Here is a 24,528-nt window from a genome sequence, read left to right on the forward strand (position 1 = left end):
TGGAAAGATGTCATTGTTTTCTTAGAATTTTGTGGACACATATGTATGGCCTTCAAGATCAAGCTAGAAGAGTACACATGTGTACCCGTGTGCACATGTGTGTGCACTTGCATGTATTTTAAACATTTCTTGAGTCTGAGATAGGCCAGACTGAAGAAATGTTTTAGTAATTTTATTTTTTAAAATAACCCTAAGTAATAACAGATGCTAATTTCTCTATTTTAAAGGTGAAGAAACTGAGTATCCCTCCCCAGTGCTGTATGGTTAATATATGACAATCAACATTTAATCATGTATCAACCCTCATTCTGCTAAATAAAAGCTTAAATGAAAGTAATTAAGGAAAATGAACTACTTTGGATTTTAAAAATTGTATTACTGTTACCTCTTAATGGAAGAATTCCTTCCCATCCTTCTATACTGTAGAACATATTTGCATATTTTTCCTATAGTGCTTATGCCCCAAGAATAGCTTCATTTGTTCAAAAAAAGATGTCTCCGGGAGGCTGGCCATCCATAAGCTGTTTTTCAACTTCCTTCATATCAGATATATAGCTTATAAGGAAGAAAAGACTTGCTTTATCTGTTCATCTATCCATCTCACCTGTTACGTACCAGGCAGGCACTGTGCTAGGCATAATATTTTAAAGCAGTGTTGAACGTTTGGGTGCCTAGTTTAATTCAGGAAAAATTAAAATGTTCACTGGTCACATTTTATTTCATTTTTTTAAGTGAAAACAACTTGATTGCTTTCTCCTATTATTTATATCTCCATTTATATGTGGCGGTATAGTGTAAGGGTGTGTGCGGTCCTTGATGTTTTTCCCCCATTCTTTATTCTCTTCTTTGACTCCTCTTCCCGTGATGGCAGCAGCTTCCTTGAACTCCTTTGTCTCAGCAGGGTTTTGTGTTGTCTGAAGTTCCTGGCTTTTGTTTCTGCAAGTCTGAGCTTCTAAGTGGGTGACGCTTGGCTAGGAAGAGGTGGGGGGGTGGGGGTGGGGAGAGAGAGAGGGAGAGGGAGAATTCCCAAGATCAGTTCCTTTCCAGCCCTTGCAGTGTGCTGCAGTGGGCTGTGGGCGCGTCGCTCCTTGTGGGTGGGTGAAAAGGGAGGGAAGATCTGTGCTGTGTTCAGCTACACCTGAGTCACCTGAACCTCGGCCCTGGCTGTGATTCCCCAGCCTGAGGAAGGAACAGATCCTGCAGTGCTCGGGGTACTTTGGAGGTGCTGGGAAGGCAGCAGTCTTATCTTCCTGTTTGTTTGTTGTATCCCTAGTCCCTTGGGTCAGAATAGGGAATATAATACCTGTTCCTGCTTGACACATTTTGTGAATGAATGAATGAATGAATGAATTCCATTGTAGACTTGCAAGAGGGCAGCTCAGCAGTAGCCAGTGCAGCTTGGAGACGGGATGGTTACTTTAAGATTTTATTTACTTTATTTTTAGAGTTGGAAGAGGGAGACAGAGAGAGACATCAATGTGTGGTTGCTGGGGGTTATGGCCTGCAACCCAGGCATGTGCCCTGACTGGGAATCGAACCTGCGATGACTGGTTCGCAGCCCGCGCTCAATCCACTGAGCTACGCCAGCCAGGGCGGGATGGTTACTTTAAATGTTCTGCTGTTTACAAAACCTCTGGAACCGTTATACTGTCCCGCATATGTGAGATAGAGGAGTGGGAATGCCAGCAATGACTGAAATTGAACTGTTCACCACGCCAGTGGGATGGGAACATGGAGAATAATTTAACTTGATGACAAAGCCGTGGGGAAATTTACTCTTGAGTGTGTCTGCTAAGAGTCCTACTCTCTACATATGTTCTAAAAATGCAAATGCCTATTTTATTATGTATGACGACATCAGTTAAAATAAAAACACCCTGCTTTTTAATCACCAGAGTTTTGAAATCCAGTCATTTTTTGAGAAATAGACATTTGAAAATAATTTAATTCTGAAATTAGATTGAGAATCACATATTAAAAATTTGCAGTCCATGAAGCAGGTCTGTGCATAAGAGCATTTATTAGCAAAGCGAACCATTGACAAATATACCATTCCGGTGGTAATCGAACCTTTTCATTCTCACCCTAAATTATTATCAGTGCCCAGCCCTGTGTAGAAATTATTCCTCCCTCCCCCCACTTTGTGTTGCCCACCCTTCCTGCTCTGTCCTTACTCTTCTTTCTTGGTTCCCAGTGTATGCAAATGCAGGCCGTGGGGACTCTTCAGTGGCATTCATGCCCTAGCAGACATTACTCTGTTACGGTCCATTAGGTTCTAATGAAGGAAAGAGAGCAGAGAGTCTGAGCTGAGAGCCGGGAGTTGGAAGGATTGCTGGATGGCTTTCATCCCGTAGTCCGACCCTGTGTGCTCACACACGTGCCTTGGTAACCCTGGGGCTGCTTCGTCCCTGGTGCTGCTCTGTGCCTCTGTGGCTGGGGAGACCGATCATTTCTCAGGGCCGTCCAGTGAGTCATTTTGAATCCAATTTCTTGAGTTCTGATCTCCAATTTTATTTTGAATCCATATGGTCATGCTGTTTCAAAGGCAAAGCTGGGGGAGAGTGGGGGACCGACATACGGGGTCTGTGTGGAAAAAGTCCAACCATTGTTAATATAATGAGAACAGTTTATGACATCGATGTAACCTGACAGCCCAAAAAGAGTGGGCCGGAATGTACATCCATGAAGAATGATTTCACTGTACTAGTCAGGGGGTACAGTACACGCCATTGAGTGAGCACATGTACTGTGTGGCTGTCACATGCAAAATGACTGAGTGAGTAGAGCAATGAATCTGTATCACATTTTGTGTTAAATGGAAACTGTTCGGATGATTCAGAAGGCTGCAGCCAGGGGCAACTGATGATCAGCAGTTTCATCACAACAACATGCCCTTTCACGTATCACGTCTCATACAGAGTTTTTTGGCAACGCATCAAACCACCCAGGGACTCAGCCCCTGTATAGCCCTGATTTGGTGCCCTGTGACTTCTGGCTTCTCCCAAAACTAAAATCACCTTTGAAAGAAAGGGAAGAGATTTCAGACCATCAGTGAGATTCAGGAAAATATGATGGGGCATCTGATGGCCATTGGGAGAACGAGGTGAAATTCCAAGGTGCCTACTTTGAAGGGGACTGAGGCATCATTGTCCTATGTATAATGTTTCTTGTATCTTGTATCTTCTTCAGTAAATGTCTGTATTTTTCATACTACATGGCTGGGTACTTTCTGGACAGACCTCACATATTGAACTAATGATCTTGTCTGATAATTCTGTGGTTGGCCTTCTTACCCATATTATTTTATTTAGTGTTGGATTCTCTTTGTCTTAAGTTCCCCATTTGTAAGAGGGAGATAGTTATATTAGTATATCTAGGCAAAGCCCTCGGTGTAGGGTCTGGCACACAGCACTTTGCAAGTGTTGGCTGCCTCCTCCTAGTCTTCATTTCTCTCAGTGATTCTTCATGGTAAATCATATTATCCCCGCTCAACATATAAAGAAATTAAAGCTTAATTAAGGTAATAACCCAATCTAATAGCTAGTAAGTGGGAGGACCAGCATTTGACCTCAGGCTTGTCTAAACCCAAAGCTCACACTTCTTTCAGAGAAGGGAAGTTATGTTCAGTAGACTTCAAGGGTCTTTCATGCAGAACATCATTGACCTCATTTCAAGTCATGAAAGGTAATCAGTGTTACTGAGCAAAACTTGAGTCGGTCACACAGTTCTCTAAATACCACTCATGGGGTTGTGAGAGGTGCCTCCATTGCCTGGCCTGTTACGGAAGTAATGAAGGTGTCTGTCTTTGCTTTAGAATGAAGTGAGAGCCAGAGAAGCTCTCCAAGATGCTGTCCAAGGAACGAGTTCATGATCTTGGCCCCATTGCGGAGTGTACCGTGGGCACCCTGTGCCGGCGTCAGCACTCGCTTACACAAACAGCATCATTATCGAGCCAGGAAATGCCAGTGAAATTACTTTTTAATGGCCACACATTTTTTTTTTTGAATCTCAAAACACTTCAAGTAAACTTCGCATGGCAGGAAATAAGTGCCTGCTCTCAGATGTGTCTCAGTGAGGACCCCAGCTTCCTTACCCCAGTTTTTCTTTGGGGGTATGTTAATGTAAACATTTCATCGTTGCCGTAACACACTAACAGAGGTTTCCAAATTTTCTGCAGCAGGAGAACCAGTTGCTTTTTTCCCAGAAACATTTTCATGTAGAATCTCAACGCATAAAACAGAAAACGGGACTGTTTGGGGTGTGGCGTGGGGGTAGGGGGTGTAGGGTTTCCCCCACTCCGTTTCCTCTTTACCCCTCCCATCATTTCCTGAAGCTTCCAAATGGATTCTGGGGTTCCAGGGAACCCACATTGAAAACCACTGGCCTGCTGAAAAGGACTAAAGCCAGCCAAGAGAGGATTTATGTCCTTTCTAAATGTTCTATTTACTTATTTTGAGTTTTCTAAATTAGGCCCTCTTTCTCGTTTTCTTCTTATTGGCAAACCAGGCAGTCTCTGCCTTAGAGACGTTATCGGATTCACTTGAAGAATACTGAACACCTAGAGAGGCTTAGGCTTGCTAGTGTGATATAAATGCTAATTAGTGCTTAGTTTTTTAATCCCAGCCTGAGGTTCTCAAAGCTGTGCTCAGTCTATGTATGCCCCTGAAGTTTAAAAACATTTAATTTGATCTGTTTGTTAAACTTTAAAAAGTGTCGGACCCGTCAGGCTGTAGATGGAATGTCTAGCTTTATTAACGACTGTGACAAGATAATTGTTTAGTGGTTAAATGACTTCCTGTTCTCAAAAGCCAAACACGGCTTAAGAATACTAGACTGCCTTTCATTAAAAAAAAAAAAAAAAGCCAGTTAGAAATAGCATGGATTTGAGAGTGAAGCCCCGGTTAAACTCATCTCTGTCACTTACGAGCTACGTGGCCATGCTTAGCATCTTCGAACCTGCCTTCTTTCTCATAATGCCTGTCTGATAAGGTGTTCTGAGGCTGAAAGGAGGAAACAGACCTGACAATTCTTAATGCACTGTCAGCTTTCAGTAAACTGTTGTCTCTTCTCCTTTCCTTTATATCGAATCTATGAGCCTGAGAGAAACAGATTATTTTAAGTAAAATCTCACTAAGATAATTAGAAAGGAAAAGATAACAGTTTATGACATCTTACAACTAGCTTTTATTTATTTTTAAATGGACACTGAGTGCCTTCTATCTGCTAGCAATTTTGGAGCTACCTTGGGCCTTCATCTGAAAGAGATCCTAGACATAAAGAGGAACTTGTCACCCTGACTGGTGTGGCTCAGTGGATAGAGCACCGGCCTGCAGACCAAAGGGTCGCTGGTTTGATTCCGGGTCAAGTCACATGACTGGGTTGCTGGCCAGGTACCCAGTTGGGGGCATGAGAGAGGCAACTGATGATGTTTCTTTCTCTCTCTTTCTCCTTGCTTTCCCTCCCTCTAAAAGTAAATAAATACATTAGTTTTAAAAGATGAATTTTTTTTAAGATTTTATTTATTTATTTTTAGAGAGGGAAGGCAGGGAGATAGAGAGAGAGAGAGAAACATCAATGTGCGGTTGCTGGGGGTCATGGCCTGCAACCCAGGCATGTACCCTGACTGGGAATTGAACCTGCGACACTTTGGTTCGCAGCCCGCACTCAATCCACTGAGCTACGCCAGCCAGGGCTAAAAGATGAATTGTTAATGAAACAGCCAGGTAAGTGTTCAGATGGAGAAAACAATGCTTTTTTTTTCATTCTAAATTATTCCTGAAAGTGTCCCTTTTTTGCATTTTCTAATGAGGCTTTGAGGTCAATACACAATACCTTCGGAATTCTGAGTATCAAAGGTAATAATGTGGAGCTCAGGACAAAAATAGTATAATGAACTGGCACTCTGGAGAACAAATATAGATACTTAGACTACGCCGCTCAGCCTTCTCATGTCTTCAGTGACCTATAATTTCACTTCATTTTCTCCGCCTCAGAAAAGACCCAAGTCCTCCTGTCCTGTAAGACCAAGGTGGGGTTGTTCTGCTGCATTTGGAAATTAGAGAATTAAAGAGAAGAGCAGTGAGTCGAACTATTTGATTGTTTTGGTATTTATTTCTTATTCTCTTTTAGACTCTTTACAAAATGTATTCACTGTTTGTTGTTGTCATTGCCTTAATAGCCCCAGCTCCTGCTTCCCAGCCTCTGAGCTCTCTGGGGTAACACACGGGTGGGCAAAAGTTAGGCTGACGGTTGTGAGTACATGAAACAGTTCTTGTATTATTGTTCATTGATTATTGTTATTATCTTCCATAGAAACCACTGTAAACCTACTTTTGCCCACCTCTGTACAGAGCCGGCCCCCTTGGCTGTGCTGAATTTGGTGAATTCCTCAGACTCCGTTCCTGAGTTTTGGTCTTCCTGGGCAGTTTCAGTTTCTTGACCCTTGTTCAGTTGTTAACATGTGTGTCCCTGCCGTTTTGTTTGCAGGTCTTTTTTTAATGTTTAACTTTTTAAAATTTTTATTTTCATTGTTGTTCAAGTACAGTTTTCTGTCTTTTACTCCTGTCCTAGCCCACCCACCCATCCCTCCCCACCTCCCTCCCATTTCCACTCCCCTCTAGTTTTTGTCCATGTGTCCTTTATACTTGTTCCTGTAAACCCTTTCCCCCTTCCCCTGAAATTCCCTCCCCTCTCCTTTCTGGTCACTGTCAGCCTGTTCTCTATTTCAGTGTCTTTGGTTATATTTTGCTTGTTTGCTTGTTTTGTTGTTTAGGTTCCTGTTAAAAATGAGATCATATGGTATTTGTCTTTCACCACCTGGCTTATTTCGCTTAACATAATGCTCTTCAGTTCCAACCGTGCTGTCCCAAAGGGTAGGAGCCCCTTTTCTCCTTCTGCTGCATAGAATTCCATCGTGTAAATGTACCATAGTTTTTTGATCCATTCATTTACTGATGGGCACCTAGGTTGCTTCCAACACTTGGCTATTGTAAATTGTGCTGCTATGAACATTGGGTGCATAGGTTCTTTTGGATTGCTGTTTCAGGGTTCTTAGGGTATAATCCTAGCAATGGAATTGCTGGGTCAAAAGGCAGATCCATTTTTAGTTTTCTTAGAAAATTCCATACTGTTTTCCATCGTGTTTGCAGGTCTTTTTAGGCTGCATGCATGCTTTTTGCAAAAACAATCACTGGGGTATCTCCCTTGCTTTCCCAAATGCATGCTGCCTACCTACCCTGACCATCTTAGCTGCCTGGTTCTGTTCACACAGCCCTTCCTGAGCCCGAATGCAATGCATGTCCATTATTGGGGTTGCATGACATTTTTTGCATTCCCTCTCCCTCTAGTCATTGTTAATCAGCTCCTCAGAGCACTTGGTTCCATTTCTCATTTAATGAAACTAATAGCAGAACTGTTCCAGGCAGGTACTTACTGAACACTTTTTTATTTGAGAAAAAAGTATAAGGGAGGCAATGGGATCCATTAACAAGGGACCTTGTTTGGGTGAGGAGTATGTTTGTGATATCCATGCCCCTGGATAGAGAGACCCTGTTTCCATCCTGGCTGGACGGTGGGCTCTGTGAGGGCAGGGGCCAGCCTATCACAGCTAGTACTTGAGCCCAGTCCCTAGCCCAGCACGATGTCTGGCCATGGTAGGCATGTAATAAATACTTGTTGAATAAATAGATTTGTAATAATTGGTTAACTTTGGAAGTTGGAGGTTGTTTTCTGTTTAAAGAAAATCACGTAAGTTTGCATCAAAGGCTATTGTACTTTGTTCCTAAAATTGACCATGCAGTTGAAGCTGATAGGTCAGCAACAGTGGTGAAATGTGGAAGGGCACATGTTTCTTAGGGCTGTGGATTGTTTTTAGATTCTACAGCCTTCTTTCCGAGCGTGTGTTCAGCTGAGCACTTTCTGACAGTTCAGCATTTCTAATCTCTGCCAAAGCTCCTGAGAGTCTGGCAGGTAATAATGGTGCCTTAATATCACTTCTTCTCTAATAATCAGATTGCCATGACATATCGATTTCTCTCGAGCACGCAGGGATCAGCAGCTCCATGGTGACTTTCAAGAGTGTTTCTGATGGGCAGCAGTACGGCTTCCCTCCCTTTTCCCAAGTTAGACGGTCTCTCTAGAACCAAACAGTTGGGGCTTTAACCTAGGGCAGAATTTCTCAGTCTTCGCACTGTTGACCTTTTGGGCTGGATAACTCTCAATCATTAAGGCCTACTCTGTGCAGTGTAGGATGTTTGGCAGCATCCCAGGCCTCTGCTCACGGGGTCCAACTAGCACCACCTCTGATGATCACACACACATCTGAATGAGGCCAGATGTCTCCAAAGTGACAGTTTGGTCCAGCTGAGAACCACAAACATAGAGGGCTTTTTTTTTTTAAAACTGATTGTGCCAGCACCAGAAAGTGATATTGGCAGAAAATGCCCTGGTAATTATCTATTCTTGACAAAAGCATAGGGTGATTCTCATGGATGGGGGAATGAATATTCAAGAGTTCTCCCCAGTCTAAGCCAATCACCTAGACTCGTATCTCAGTGTTCTCTTTAGCTTCCTCCTTTGTCCCACATCTCATCCCAATCTATCCCTCTTAACAACTGTTCCGGATTTTTAGACTTTTTAAAAATTTAAGTGTAGTTCGTATACAATATTATCATAGTTTCAGGTATACAGAATAGTGACTCCTTATTTATATACCTTATAAAGTGATCACCTCACTAGGTCTAGTAATCATCTGTCACTGTGCATATTTATCACACTATTATTGACTATACTTTTCCTCTGAATTGATAAGGCTAAAATGCTAACTTAAGGTCGTGGATCTAAAATAGACAAACTGACATTTTTTTGTGGAACTGCTATATGTCAGCCACCTGCTAATAGGTACATTATCTGATGTCGCCCTCTCAGCCACCCTGACAGAGAAGTTTTCTCTACTCGTCTCACGAATGAGAAAACAGGAGCACAGATTCCCATGGCTATGTGGTAGAGTTTGGAATAGAAAGCAGGTCTTCTGACTTTGTTGAAATAACATTATCATGTTGTTCAAATCTGACCAATATCTACTTGAAATTTAATAACTACTCAAAAATCTAATCAGTATCGACTTGAAACTGTGGAGCTCCTGGCTTGTGATTAAGAATCATGTTAGACGGTGTATGCAAGGTCCTAGAGCCCTAGAATGGTGAAAAAATGCAGGTGTCAGGCATCATCAGACAGTGCCCATGCTAAGATCATCATTCCGTATTTCAACAAATAGTGTTGAGGGCCTGCTCCACTCCAGGGCCTCTGTATGCCAGCCAGGACAGACTAGGTCTGGGCCCTTGTGGAACTTACATTCTAGTAGGGCGAATGTCTGGTCCACAAGTTAACAAATGAATCAACAGTATAATTACAAATTGTGATAAGTTGTGGGGAGGGAATGAGCCATGAGAGGAGATGGAGAATAATTGGGTGAGAGGGAGTTTCTTTACATAGGGTGGTCAGGGAAGTTGTCTTTGATCTTGACACCTCCCGCAACACTGAAAATGCAGCCCTTCCTGAAAAAGTGGGAGTACCTGTCCTTGGGTACCTGGCACGGAAGCGGTGTTCTTAAACCTAAGTTATATGAAAAGACCGTGATGTTTTTTCTTTGTAGACTCAAAGTCTAATAACCTGTAGTAAGTGTATTGGTTTTTTTTTTCCCTGTTGCAACAAATCCACAAACTTAGTGACTTAAGGCAACACAAATTTATTAACTTACAGTTCTAGAGGCCATAAGTTGTCAAGGTTATCAGCAAGACTGTGTTCCTTCTGCAGGTTCTAGGGGAGATTCTGCTTTCTTGCCTTTTCCATCTTCTGGAGGCTGCCTGCATTCCTTGGCCCGTGGCCCTGTCCTTTTTTCACAAAGCCAGCAGTGTAGCATTTTCCAATCTCTGAATCTAACCCTCCTGCCTCCCTTGGTTTTACTTTGGCCCACCCATATAATCCTGGATAATCTCCCCATTTTAAGATCCTTGATGTAATCACATCTGCAAGTCCCTTTTGCTATATAAATTTGCATATTCTCATGTCCCAGGAGTTAGGTCACCTCTGGGGGTCGTGATTGAGCCTGTCACAGAAAGCAGTAAATGTTCGTTTTATTTCCATACCCGCTTTATTATACCGATGAAAAAATGGAAATTAAATGAATTGCCCAAAGTCACACACTTGCATGTAGCTTTCTGGTGACCCTGTCTAAACACATCATCTCTATTCTCTCTCTCTCCAGACTCTGTACTTGTCTCTATAGCACTCCACATTTCTTTGGTTATTTGTTTTGTTTTTCTTATCACCACAAGGGCAAGAAGGTGTGTCACTGTTATTCACCAAGGTGCAGCCGTCACACAGCTCTGTGCCTGACATGTAGCGCGCCTGTCTCTAAAGATTTTTTTGAATGAAAGAATGAATAGTCTTTTCTATGCTTGGGTAGAGAGGACTCAAAATCCTACAAATTATTCTGTGCAGTGACTTCTGACAGGCTAAAAATCCTTCACCATTTTAAAGCATCAGAGGAAAAAGTGAACTTCCGTGTTGGTCCATAATTGGAGTTGGTGTTGCAGGGACTGATACTGGCACTGTATTTTCTCATGCACTAGTGCCAGCTTGTTTCTGCTATGCTGCAAGGCTTGGGGCATTTGAACGTGGTATTCCATGTTTGGGACTCTGATCTGCAGTGCATTAATATGTATTGAGATGTTAGCATCAACCATCGTCTGGGAGAGCTTCTGAATGGCTCACTTCATGATTTGAGTTCATGTTTAGAGGAGGAGAAAGGCAGAAAATCTAACTGCATGTTTTATTACTGCATCGGGCTTCCTCTATTAGGTCTTAAATAAGTAACCGCGGAGGAAGGAAATCACAGTTCTTGCTGAACTATGCAAGTGGCATTTCTGGGTTCACTTAGCAAGTTGTGTGGCACTTAAATGAAATAACAATGAAAAAGTATAGGTCATCTCCAGCCCAGAGAGTGACTTCTTAGAAGTTTTAAATGGCAGTACCTTGTGCTAAGCTCGTAAGGGAAGGAAAGCTAAACACAACACCTCCTGTTACTGTGGAAGGCAAGTTATATTTACATTCTGCAGATACTTTGCTTCACATTGTTTTTAATCTCATCTAATGAAGAGTCTGTTTAGACATACTTGATTTATATCTGACATCATTTTCTGTTAGGGAAGAAATACCTGTCATTCAAGGTATTCTTGAAAGAATGAAAAAAGTACAAAGCCAAGGGGAGATGTCTTCTCTTTTACTGTTGCTTTTAAGGTCCCAGATCCTTCACCTCACCGGTAATGTATTTACTTTGGTTCCAGTGGCCAAGGATGTCAATATCCTTTTTGATGAATTAGAAGCCGTCAACAGTCCTTGCAAAGATGATGATTCTCTCCTTCACCCTGGAAACCTGACCAGTACTTCAGATGATGCTAGCAGATTGGAAGCAGGGGGCGAGGTAAGACTGTGATTTCTTAAAAACACACATCTTGGTCCAGGCAAGAACCCGTAAAGCATACTCCGAGGGACTGTTTAATGTGATCCTCTCATTGAACTGCATGTTCCTGGCAACCAAGGGGCAGGTCATATATTCTTTGATACCTGCCACAGCCTGGTGTATTTCAGCAGCCCTGACTCTACCTAGGCTCAAGGCAAACTGTCACGGCAAACTGGCACTTCCCACCTTATATCTAAAGGCATTTTGTTTATGCAAAGGAAGATTCTTAAAACTACCTGTTATTTTAAGAAAATTTATGTTTTGGATGTCAGTAATAACATGTAAGTTCTACAAGGATGGACTTACTTGTGCAAATCCCCTTGCACCTAGAGCAGTGACACAGACTGGGCCGGCCCTTAGTAGATTGTGTTGCCTTGGGGCTCTGTCTGTTTCCAGTTGCCTCTGTAATCTGGAAACTCATTGCAGCTGTAAACAGACCAGTCCGCTCATGTGTCATTTTGGAAAAAGAAGTATTTTGCTAAAGGCATTCACTGTTGCTCAGGTTGTGTCTCAGTGGAGTTTAATATCTCCTTTGTATATGCACTGGGTATAGGTAATAGGAATATGGAAAGAGTCATTTATTTACTGCATACTCTTAATATTTTTGTTATTCCAGAGCCAGTTTGCCATTGAAAGGGTCACAGGGAAAGTTGTTTCTTTCTACCAAGTTTCCTAAATTTCTCCCTACAAATATCACATGCTACTACTAACCACTATTTCACTTTTAAAGAGAAAATCATTTTGTCATCATCCTCTTCACACAGATATTTTGAATGTGATAATGTAGACTAAAGGAGGGATCATGAAGGGGACCTCAACAAGCAACTAGTCTCATGCCCTTAATTTAGAAGGGGAAACATTCTCATGAAGGTTAGGGTTTTGCTAACCCTCCTGCTTGACCCCTTGGCGGAAGCCCTGTTATTGCAGGCAGGTGCTGATGTGCTAAATCTATAGGATAGTTCCCTTGCTTGGCAAATCATTAAGAAGGTGTTTGCTTGGGTAGACTTCTGAGTACCGCTTAAGGCAAAAGCCAAAAATTGGTCATCCTTTGTAAATGTCTATGGTAACAGTGAGAATTGGTCATCAGTGGTAAATGTCCATGGTAACAGATATTTCCATTTCTCCTGGCTGAAATGTACCTTTTAGGTGAGGTTACATGTATAGAACTTGTGTGCAAGAGTATAGGCAGTGAAAGACAAATACCATATGATCTCACTTTTAACAGGAACCTAAACAACAACACAAAGAAACAAGCAAAATATAACCAAAGACACTGAAATAGAGAACAGGCTGACAGTGACCAGAGGGGAGAGGGGAGAAAATTGCAGGGGAATTTCAGGGGAGAATGGGAAGGGTTTACAGGAAGAAGTATAAAGGACACATGGACAAAAACTAGGGGGGTGGAAATGGGAGGGAGGTGGGGAGCGATGGGTGGGTGGGCTGGGATGGGAGTAAAGGACAGAAAATTGTACTTGAACAATGATTACAATAAAATTAGAAGAAAAAAAAGTGTGGATTCTAGCCATGGCCTGTTGGTCTGGCATGCTTGCCTTCTTCATCCTATTGTTTGGAAGCTGATATATACAGTGGCCTAGAGAAAAGGTAGCCCCCCATTTCTACATACTAGTTTACAGACATGTTCTGAAAATCTGTCTGCCTGAGAAGCCTAGCTCCAGCCTGGCCAGCCATCCCCAATGGCCTCCCATGAGGGTGATCACAGCAAGCCTATGGAGCCTGGACAAAAATGACACCTACTGTGTTTGATCTTTACATTTTGTAGATGTGATCACTGCAATATAGTACGTGTAACTTATATGTAAGCCATGAGCCTAATCATAAAATGAACACCTTGAACCACCATCCAACCTATAAATTAGAATGGTGTTTTTCAAATTATGTGAAAATAATTTGGCCTAATTGTAGGTAATTAGCTCCAATTGTTTTTAATGGAATGGAAAATTAATATCAGTGTATATGTAAGTAGAAGGAATAGGTGTTATTTTGTAAAACTTTTGTCTCAGATATTGTGTGTATGTTTACATAGATACACATATCACAAAGAAAAATTCATTTTTTATTGTGGACAAAAAAATTCAAGAAACATTGAACTAGAATATCACCCAAACCTTCAAAGCTGCAGACGATGCTGTCCCTCGACCCCACAGGAGACACTGTCTTCCTGAATTTTTGTGTTTTTTATTCTCTTGCTCTAAAAACAGTTTTGCCACATATGTATATAACCTTAACAACTTCTTTTTAGATTTATTTTATTTAGTGTTTTATAAAAAGTAGCATCACGTGGTATGAAGTCTTCCGTGACTTGGGGTTTATTTCTGTCAGTGTTGCTTTTAAGATTTATGCTTATTATTAGATGCAACTACAGCTCATTCATGTTCAGTGCTGTATAAATACTCCACTCTATGAATATTCTACAATTTATATGTTTACCTGTTCATGGACATTTGAATTGATTTCAGTTTTTTTTATTTTCTGCTCTTATGAACGATGCTGCTATGAAATCCATATACATGTCTCCTTGTTGCCTTATCGAAAATTGCTCTAGGGTCGTATGTTATGCAAATGTTCGATTTTACAAGATGATACCAGTGTTTTCCAGAGGAAGTCTATCAGTTTTCACTCTCACTTGTAGAATATGAGGATTCCCAGTTGCTACATACCCTTGCCAACATTCGGTGTGGTTAGGTGTCCTAAGTTTTGCCCAACTGACTCAATCCTTTTTCCAATTTTTATTTTGTTTCTTCTTGTTTATATTTTTAATGAATGAAACGTGTATGTTTGCTGAAACACAAGAAAAATGCATTTAGTTTAAATTGTCCTTTCCCCCTCGTCATCCAAGGCTCAGCTTTATGAGTGGCTTACTCCAGTCCCTTTCTCTCTGCATGCAGACAGTGCGGGAAAAGAGCAAATCCAATGGACTTTACTTCAGAGATGGGAAGTGTCGAATTGACTACATTCTTGTGTACAGAAAATCCAGCCCCCAGACTGAAAAGAGAGAAGTTTTTGAAAGAAATATCAGAGCAGAAGGATTACAAATGGAGAAAGAGGTAAATAGTTTGCTTGGATGATAAAAATATAAATATACATCAATTACAGCAAGATGCAATTTGAAAAATAAGTCATTAGTCATTATGTTAACTGAATGTTTTATTTGGTCAGAGTTTGCCAATCTGCAGTGTTTGGAGAATGTTCCAGCAATTAAGCTTTCACATCACAGTTTTCTCTGAGAGCATTTTAATGCCAAATGATTTTGTGAAAATCACAATACTCTATTTCATTGGAATTGATTGTTTCAAAGTTATAATTTACTTGACTTCCTTCATCGGTTGCTTCTCTATGTGAATGGAGCATTCTAGTATCATGGATCAAGGAGAACTTTGGGTAAAATGCAATCACGCCCACACTGGAGGCTGTTTTTACATTTCAGGAAACCTCTTGAGCCCGGTCATCCTCATACTCCAGAAGAGACTGGCTGATTTGGCCCTAAACTCCTGGAACTTAAAATGATTCCAATTTTAAGAAACATTCAGACTGTTCTTATTGTGTTCCAAGACTTGAGTTACCTTACCAGTATTCTCTCTTCCCTTTTCTCCTCCCTCGCGGTGTGGGGAGTTTTAAGGAACAATTTAGTGAGGAAGGTACAAGAGGTCCAGCCAAGCCTCTGCTTATAACACACGGTGAGATAACCGTGTCCCCAGAAAGACTGTGTGCATGTGCAGAACTTGGTCCTGGTAGGTAGATGTAATTCTTCTCAGATTTTCCCTAAATATTGCACAAAGATTCTGGACCTTTTCCTAGTCAATAAGAAGGACATATTGGCAGTTAATTTTTTTCTGTTTCTGATAATGCCCCTCAAGGCTGAGGGGATAGAGCTTTGAAATCAGGTATCTGGGTTTCTCCTGGTAGGGTACAGGTTGCATGCTGATCTTGGGATCCTTCAGATATATGGAATTTTCTTCCGATCTGTTAAACTTGCCTCAGCTCTGGAGAATTTATAAAACAAGCATATTTTTCTAGACTGTTTCCAGAAAGAGAATTAGAAAAACAGTGAGATGAGTGTGGTCTTAGGGGTCTCATTCTTAGGAAAGTGGAACAAGGTTGCTCAAAGGTCTGCCTCAGCTGGAGGTTTCCCCAAGCAACAGACAGTTAAATACATCTGTTCTTTGAAGTTCTTACTGAGGCAACTGTATACTCTCTTCCCTTAACATTAATAGTACATTGGTTTTTTACCTTAAAATTTATTCCTTCATCTTTTATTCTTACTGTTAAATTTCAGGATTTTTATATAAAGAAATACAAGCTCTGAATTGCCACACGGTCCTAAATAATAACAGTCCTTTCTCTGATCCATTCTGAGTCATTCAAAATTTTAATTCCCATCAAAACTAGGTATCTTTACTCAATTAACCAAACATTTATAGTTTAAATTTTGTGACTTTATATTTTAAGTTTCATGACTATTTATTTCTATGTAGGTTTTTACAATGTCATTTCAGGGCTTATTAACACTCAAAAAGCATCATACTTAAAAAAACAATACACATTACTAAAGAGATGACAAATCTCTTACTTGTGCCTTAAAATATCCAGATGACAGTATTCATCTATCAGAATTAGAGCAGACTACAAGTCTTAAAATTTTTAATAGTTGGTACTCTTTTAATGTATACTAGGGAAAAAAACAGCAATTGGGAAAAGGGTCATGTCACCATATGGAGAAAGTTCATAGAAACATTCTATGCATCTCTTCCTCCCCTTCCCTCCAAAGGTTCTTTTCTGAGTGGCAGTACCCCTGTTACCCTTTATCCCACAGTCTTCTGTTGAGTGCCAGCAGCTAGCAACCTTCTTCCCAAGCAGCCTTTCCCACTGCCTGGCTCCTGTCTTTCCTGCCGCCCACACACTTTGCATCAGCGGCACAACGGGCTGTAACTCAGCCTCTGAGCTCTGCTGTGCATCTCTCAGCCTCAGCCAGCTCAGCAAGAAGAGGGGTCTTTGCAGGTTAGGAAGCAGCAAGAAATCGTAGATAAATTAAATTTTCCCTGTCACAAATCATTAAAATAATGTCCCTTGGTTAAACAATAAACTTGAATCTACATGGTGTTACTAGATTTAGAAACCATCAGAAGCAGTTTTCTTTAAATCAAGTGTTTTATAAACAGCTGCAATGGAGATACAATTTTAATGACTATTTCAGCTTCCAGAAGTTACTTCAACTTTTTATACATAAAGCAAAGAAGTTATTTCAAGCGGAAAAGAAAAAAGAATACCCAGGAAGCTTACTGTGAATCCCTGTCCATCTGAAATGATTAACACTAAGTACATTTTGTGAATTACTAGTATCTTCTTCATTAGCTGTATCTTGATGTCCAAAAGTTATGGAAAACATGTTATACAGACTTTGAGGTTTATGCTTCCAAATGGGCAAAGACGGGCTCAGTTGTTGAACAGTTTGACAGTAAGAGAATCCTTATCTCTTTTAATATCCAGTGTCTAGAAGCAGAGCTAGGAGAACCTTTGTGTCATGGTAAGGGTGAAGACGGACCTAGTCAAATTTAATCTTTCTTAAAACCTTAGCCGCAGTCAGATGAGTCAGCAGGTCCGTGCTTGCTTTGGCACCCCGGGACTTTGGTATTCTAGAACTCATATTAGCCCGGATAAAAAGCAAAGGAACAGCAAGTGATTTGTTTCTTAGTATCTGTCTATTTAAAGAGATCCCCTTCCTAAAGCTACACACATATGTATTAATTCACACTCTTTGTTTTAGCTATGTCTAATTTTTAGTTTTATGCCCGTCATAAACACTTTTGTACCTATCTTGAGATCATTATTATTAATATGAACTTATCTTTTCTTGCATATAATTGTCAAACCATGGACAACTTTTGAATTATTTAGAATGTGTGAATAGCAGTTATATTAATGGAGCCGATTCTTCTTCTCTAGAGTCATGCAGAACATGGGAGAAAACCCATATCATTACTATCATTACAAAATAACTATAATTAGATAAATCATACCATCTTGATGATAGTTAATTCATTCAACAAATATTTATTGTACACTCATTCTATGCCAGGCACTGCTTTAAGCACTAAGAACTCAGCAATGAATAAAACAGATAAAAATCCCTGCCCTGTTGGAACTTATATCCAAAATAAATAAGTAAACATATATATTATGTCAATAATTGCTATGGGGAATAAGGTAAAGCAGAAAGTGTTGCAAGGGACTTACACTTTTATAAAAGTTGGCAAAGGTGAGCCTGTCTTCCAGGGAAAGAGAACAGTCAGTGCAAAGGCCCCGAGGCACATGGAACAGCGAGGAGGCTAATATGACAGGATTTGACTGGGAAAGTTGGATAATAGTAAGAAATTACACCCGAGGGACAGTGTAAGCCAGATGACATCAGGCCTTGGTGGTCCCTGGGGAACTTTAGCTTGTCTCTGAGTGATCCTGGAAATCCTTGGATAGTTTTGAGCAGAGGCATGAGAAGATCTGGTTTTTATTTTACTAGGGTCAATCTGGTTCTTGGTGACACTAGACTGGGAGAAGAGTAAAGGGGGCAAAGGCAGAAGCAGGAATATCAGGATTTTTTTTGCAAGAATCCAGAAAGAGGTGATGGTAGCTTGGTTAAGCACACAGCAGAGGAGAGGTTGAGAAGAGTAGAACTTCTGGGAATTACAGACAGATTGAATCAGTTATGCAAGAGAGGAAACCACAGGCTATTCATGTGTTATATGCTTTTCATTTAATGAGTTAAAAGGAAGAATTTACCATTTATAGGGATGTAGAGGGGAGTGGGTCCCCTTGTAGACGTGTTAAGTTTGAGGTGTCCCAGTGGTGGAGATGTGGAGTAGGATAGAAAAGTCTAGAAAGCAGGGAGAGGTCTGGGCTGGAAATATACATTTGGATGAGATCACCAAAAGAACAGCCGCAAATGGAAAAGAGACCCAAATATGGAGCAGCGGGACACCCCAGTGTTATGCATTTGGAGGACAGAGGAGTCAGCAGAAAGGAGCTGGGAGGACACCTGGAAGGTGTGGTACCTGGAGGAGGGTGTTTCAAGGGGGAGCGAGGGACTGATTATGTCAGATGCTGCTGACGGGGTGAGTAAGATGAAGACTGGAAACTTAGCCATTGACTTGAGCAACGTGGAGGGTTTTGGTGAGCTGGGCAAGAGAAATTTCTCTGGAGAGGCAGAAGTAAAACCATGGTTAAAGAATGTTTAAGAAAGAATGGAAGGAGAAAATTTGGAGACAGAAACTAGAAATAGTTCTTTGAAGGGGGCTCACTATAAAGGAAAATAGAAAAATGGGGTGATAACTGGAGTAAGAAGTTGGGTCACAAAAGAGCTCTTTCTATTTAAGATGGGAGAGGTAACTGCATGCTTTCACGTGAACAGAAATCACTTACTTGAGAGGCAAAATGGGTGTGGAAGAGCAAAGTAAAAAATTTTGGGAGCATTGTCCTTGAAGCAAGAAGAAAAGACAAGTTCCTCCCTTTGCATGGACCCACCTGCCTGCGTCTGTGCCCACAAGCGCAGCCTCCCCTCTGGTGCTGGGGGTGTCCTGACCATGCTCCTAGCTAAGGCCTCATTCTGTCAGTCCTAATCAAGGACATTGCCCCCACAGAGAGAGAGGGAGCCTTAGAAACAGAAATGCAGAAAATAATGCAATCTGTCAAAAACAGTTTGCTTCTGTTTTCACTCGTGTCTCGGAGGAATTGAAAATGTAACTGAAGTAAACACATGCACAGCCCTCAAGGTTGGGTGTCTAGAGCATTTTTCTTTGAGATGATGACAAAGTAGTATTATTAAAATATTCACTCTTGCATTTATTTTACTTACTATTATTTTATTATTGCCATTTTATAAATGAGACAACTGAGGCAAAGCAGTAACTCGCCCCACGTGAAAAGGTCAGAAATGAAGCCAGGATTCAAACCTGAGCATCCTTACTCTTTCCTCTTGTATCATGTTGATTCCTTGTATCTGAAGATGAATCCCAGGGTTGAAGAAGGCAGCAGACAGGCCGAGAAGAGGTGGAAGTAGGAAAAGGAGAAGGAAAAGGAACCAGGAAAATTGGGGTGCATCATGAAGTCGAGTGCTTTCTAGACCGTAGTCCTCATGCACTTGGGGTGCCAGTATCCAAGGGTTAGAATCTGGGTTCAATCACAGGCAAGCTGAGGGGTCTTCAGCAGTTTATTAAACTTCTCTGGACCTCGGTTTCCGCATTTTTAATAATGAGGATAATCGTATTTACCATGAACTATGTGAAGATTAAATGAGTCCATATAGGTGAATACATTGTGCAGCATAAATCTTTGTTTATTATTTTACCTTACCTTTTCATTTTACCTTTGCTTTACCTTCTCTTTATGGCAAGTGACATTGATTTTCCTGTTATAACTGTGATATAAAAGTTCTTTGTAAAATAAACAATTATTTTTTTAAAGATTTTATTTATTTTATTTTTGGAGAGGGAAGGGAGGGAGATAGAGAGAGAGAGAGAGAAACATCAATGTGTGGTTGCTGGGGGTCATGGCCTGCAACCCAGGCATGTACCCTGGCTGGGAATCGAACCTGCGACACTTTGGTTTACAGCTGGCGCTCAATCCACTGAGCTACGCCAGCCAGGGCTAAAAATAAACAATTATTTTTAAAAGTGAGTGCTTTTAAGGAAGCATAGGAAATTGAAGTATCGTAGATGATATACAAGTTTGGCAAAAATTGAGGGCCGCACGCATGCCTGCAGTCCTTACCTGGGTAGTGGTTGTGGTGGGCAGACCCCAAAGTCTGTGGTGTCTGCCATCTGGTTTTTGCACCTTTGTGTAATTCCCTCCCCTTGAGCACAGACAGGATCTGTGACTTCCTTTTAACCAATAGAATATGGCAAATGTCGGGGATGTCACTTCCGTGGCGGTGTATACAACCCTGCCTCAGCCGACAGGTGTTGGAGAGCCTCTCCTCTGCTGACTCTGAGGAACTAAGCTGCCATGCAGTGAGACAGTCTGTGAAGGGAGCCATGTGCAGAGAAAGGTGGGGTGGCCTTTAGTGTCTGAGAGCTGCCCCCAGCAAGACAGCAGGGACCTCACTCTGCAACCACAGGGAAACGGATTCTGTCAACACCGAGGGATCTGGGAAACTGGTCTTCCTGCAGTTGAACCTTCTGATGATACTGCGGGTCCAACCAAGGCCTCCGTTGCAGCCTGGTGACACCAGAGCAGAGGCCCCAGCTAAGCTCTGCCTGGATCCCTCACTTACAGGAACTGCAAGAGCATTGATGTGTGTTTTTCAGCCTCTAAGTTCCTGGTGGTCTGTTACGGAGCAATAAGGAACAGGGATCAGACATGCCATGTGTTTGTTCATTTCCACCATTAAAATCTGTGTGCTTTTGGGAGAGCCGGCTCATCAGCAAAATGAGGCTAATAATGACATCTGTTTCATGAGTTATTATGATAATTGAGATCATTCATATTAAGTGCTAACTCTGAACCTGTCATATAAGCATCTTTAATGAATCTTTATTATTATCATCATTACAATTATCTTAACAGCTGAATACAATGCATTAACACTTTTAAAGTAGTTTTTCAAGGCAAACTTTTAATTTTTTATTTTTTTCATTTTTTCATTTTATTTTAATTATTGTTGCAGTACAATTTTGTCTTTTACTCCCCTCCCAGAAAATTTTTCTTCCAGTTCAGAAATCCCTTCAAATGTAACCATGAGGAACAGCAACATCAACTGACCATAGATTGCTAATTTTATTCATGAGTGAGATGAATGATTATTTTAATGCTCTTGGAAGAACTCAGAATACATTAGGTAACAAGTTCAGCATCATCAAGGTTCAGACATTTACCTTCTTTCAGAAGGCTTGGTTCGGATTCACCAGGAATGAAATTATGGATCAACACGGAGCTAAGAAACTGTACTTAATTGCCCGTGTTAGTCTTGCTTTACCCTGTTCAAGGGAAAATTCCACAAAGACGTTTGCATTTAACGTGCTCCTCCAACCCAGACTGATCTCGGCCCCACAGGCTTCCCGCCCTCGCTGCCTTTTCTGTTTCATCTCTGTCTGTGCTCTGCAGCCACATCCAGGTTGTTGCTGGAGATGCTGCCTCAGGATCCAGAGCTTTGAGAATATGAGGAGAGAACCAGGGACTCTTCCCTTCCTTCACCATTAAGACTATGCTAATGAGGGTCTAAAATGAATGGGTGTCGGGACAAACTGCACTATCTAAATTCCTGTCCTTTGGTGCTTCCAGAGAGACTTTAATGTCTCAAAAGAGAGACTTAGACCTCACTCCACTTAGTGCTCTCCACTCGCTTCTGCGCCACCTGTATGTATTACCAGGGGTCTCAGGCTGGGGTGAAGAGAAAAGAGAATTAAGGATAGTCATAAGCAAAGAGTGAAGAAAGCAGACCTCCTCCTGAACATTGAAGCTCTGGAGATTCCCCGAGGGACTGTCTGGGTCTGTGTGGGCTGCTGTAACAAAACACCCAGACTGGGTGGCTTGTAAATGACAAGATGTTTCTCACAGCTCTGGAGACTAGGAAGTGCAAGGTCAAGTCACCTGCAGATTCGGTGCCTGCTGAGGACTCACTTTCTGGTTCATAGGAAGAAGTGCCTTCCTTGTGCCCTCACGTGGTGAAAAGGGTGAGCTTGCTCTGTGGGGCCTCACATATAGGAGCAACAATCCCACCCATGACCCACTCACCTCTCAAAGACGTCACCCCCTCATACTGTCACCCTTGAAGAGTTAGAATTTCAACATATGAATTTGTGGGGTACACAAATGTTCAGACCATAGCAGTGTCTTTCAAGAGTTACCATTGCTGATGCACGCTTGCAGTGAGCTTTTTAAAGAAGTGATGTCTTAGGTAGAACTTCCTAAGCAGAAGTAGAGCTTGAGGTGGGGATTCTTGCTACCGTTGTTGTTTAGTGCAGTGCCGTCAGGGCGAAGGAGAGGGAGGGAAGGAGAAGACAGCAGGGGAGAAAAGCCAAGCCGGGAATGTGTTTTCTGATCCAACAGGGAAGTTCTGGGAGCAGAGTGCAGCACAGAGCTGGGTCACCTGTAAAGCAAGGGTCCCACATCAGTCAGTCACTGGCTGAGGTCTGTGGAGGTGATGGGGGGACGGGCTCCGCTCCCATTCGGCAGGGGGTGATTCTCTGGCACTTACGGCAGCTGGACTTCCTGGCTGGCCCCCTGAATGTTCACTACTACTGATAAGAGTTCATGGTCGAGACACTGCCAGACCTGTGGTTTCAGTTGGCGCAACTGGACCTCCCAGCGATGGGGGAATTCCCGGGGCCCTTGATGGATGGGGAGAAAGAGAGAACAAGTACGCACAGATACAGATTCTGCTTCAGGGTACCCAGTTGCCTTCTAAGTTGAAGACACAACATTTTAAAGGCAAAGATTCCTTGGGGCTGGTATAATCACTTTGATGGCAGAGACTGTATCGTGCTGGTTTTCACACCCTGAGGACTTAACCCAGTGCTGAGTTTATGGAATTTTGATTTTGCTGCAAAAGGCTGTGAGTAGCTGATTTTCGTGTCCATGTCTCAGTAACACTAATTAATTCGGTTCCAGGGTTTCTCAACCTCAGCATTGTTGACACTTTGTGCAGGATAAGTCTTTGCTGTGAAGGGCTGGCCTATGTACTACAGGGTATTTATCAGCATCCCCAGCCTCTACCCACTGGATCCCAGTAGCATTCCCTCAAGTTATGACAATCAAAAATGTCTCCTAGCATCGTCATGTGTCCCCAGGGTGGAGTGGGGATAAAATCATCCCTGGTTGAGAACCACTGAGTAAGATTCTTTGACCCAATTGGGTAGTTTGTTGCAGTGTTCATGAGGTAGCTGGAAGAATTAAAAGCAATTATTCCATTCTTTCATTCATGTGGACCAACTCTCAAACCACTCATAACATTAGACTCTGAATCAGAAAAGACATATATTTGAGGGCAAGGCTAGGGTAAGTTAAGATTGGCCTTTCAAACCAGACAACTGGGGTTTAGATCCATTTAACTATTCCATCACTTTCTCAGTACATAACTAGGTAAGACTTTTAACCTCTTTGTGCCTCAGTTTCTTCATTTATTAAATAGAAGATAATCCTCACTAGTGGGGCTGTTAGTAGGGTAAAATGAGTTAGTACACGATAATATGCTTAGAAGAGTCAAGCACATAATAAGTACTCAATAAATGCTTGTTGGTGGTATTGATAAATAAATGTGGTTACAACCACTGGTCACCCTCTTTCCTAATATCAAGCATTCAACATCATCGCCTCTTGGACTGAGGGTCCCTGGCCTGAGTCTGGGAATGCTAAAGGTGTCTTGGTGGGTGGGACTCTGTCCTTTTTGGTGTCCCCTACTACTGCCCTACATCAGCCATCAGAATCACAGCCTCACTCTCATTGGTCCATCTCTTTAAGGCAGCTTCATCAAGTTGGGGGAAGGGGTGGCGTCCTCTCCTTCCCTCTGTCTTAGTCTTTCTGTCTGTTTCTCTCCATCTCTTTTTCTGTCTTTCTGTCTTCCTCTCCCAACCCTAGCTACTTTCATTCCAATTTTTGAGTTCAGTGAAAGACCTGAGAGCCTAATCTTTGCCTCAACTGCTTTTGCTTGGTTAGGAAGACAAAGTTTAATCAAAACATTTCTGTTGCTAGGTCAAGATGACCAGTACAAAGTGATCTTGAGCTGATTTACTCAAAGCATTGTTCCAAACCAATTCATATTTCTTATGACTCACACGGACCCCTTCACTCAAGACAGCACAACATTAAAGGAAATATATGCCCATTAGACAAGGCGCAGCTGAAGAACTCAAGTGATGCTATTAAGGATTGTTACCATCCCACAAGCCCAAATATAATTCACCTGAAAGATCTTAATGGTCTAGATTGAACTTGTCTGATATAAAGCGCATTTTGCATTGCCATCATTTATTGCGTACCAAATGTAGGCATCGCATTGTTGC

At 41.7% G+C, this 24,528-nt stretch overlaps 1 protein-coding gene across 8 annotated transcripts in view; it reads left to right on the plus strand.

The window, feature by feature from the left end:
• Positions 1-24,528, plus strand: part of ANO4 (anoctamin 4) — a 341,656-nt gene that overhangs the window by 181,172 nt on the left and 135,956 nt on the right. For 7 of the 8 annotated variants that reach the window (XM_036019465.1, XM_036019462.1, XM_036019463.1 and 4 more), the window contains 2 exons: positions 11,346-11,482; positions 14,428-14,586. In XM_036019465.1, coding sequence (XP_035875358.1) covers positions 11,346-11,482; positions 14,428-14,586 — 296 coding nt within the window. Of the gene's footprint in view, positions 1-6,009; positions 6,079-11,345; positions 11,483-14,427; positions 14,587-24,528 lie in introns of those variants that run through there. The other variant, XM_036019467.1, reaches the window with a different exon arrangement.

Source organism: Phyllostomus discolor, chromosome 2, assembly GCF_004126475.2.
Source record: "Phyllostomus discolor isolate MPI-MPIP mPhyDis1 chromosome 2, mPhyDis1.pri.v3, whole genome shotgun sequence".
Classification (NCBI taxonomy): Eukaryota; Metazoa; Chordata; class Mammalia; order Chiroptera; family Phyllostomidae; genus Phyllostomus; species Phyllostomus discolor.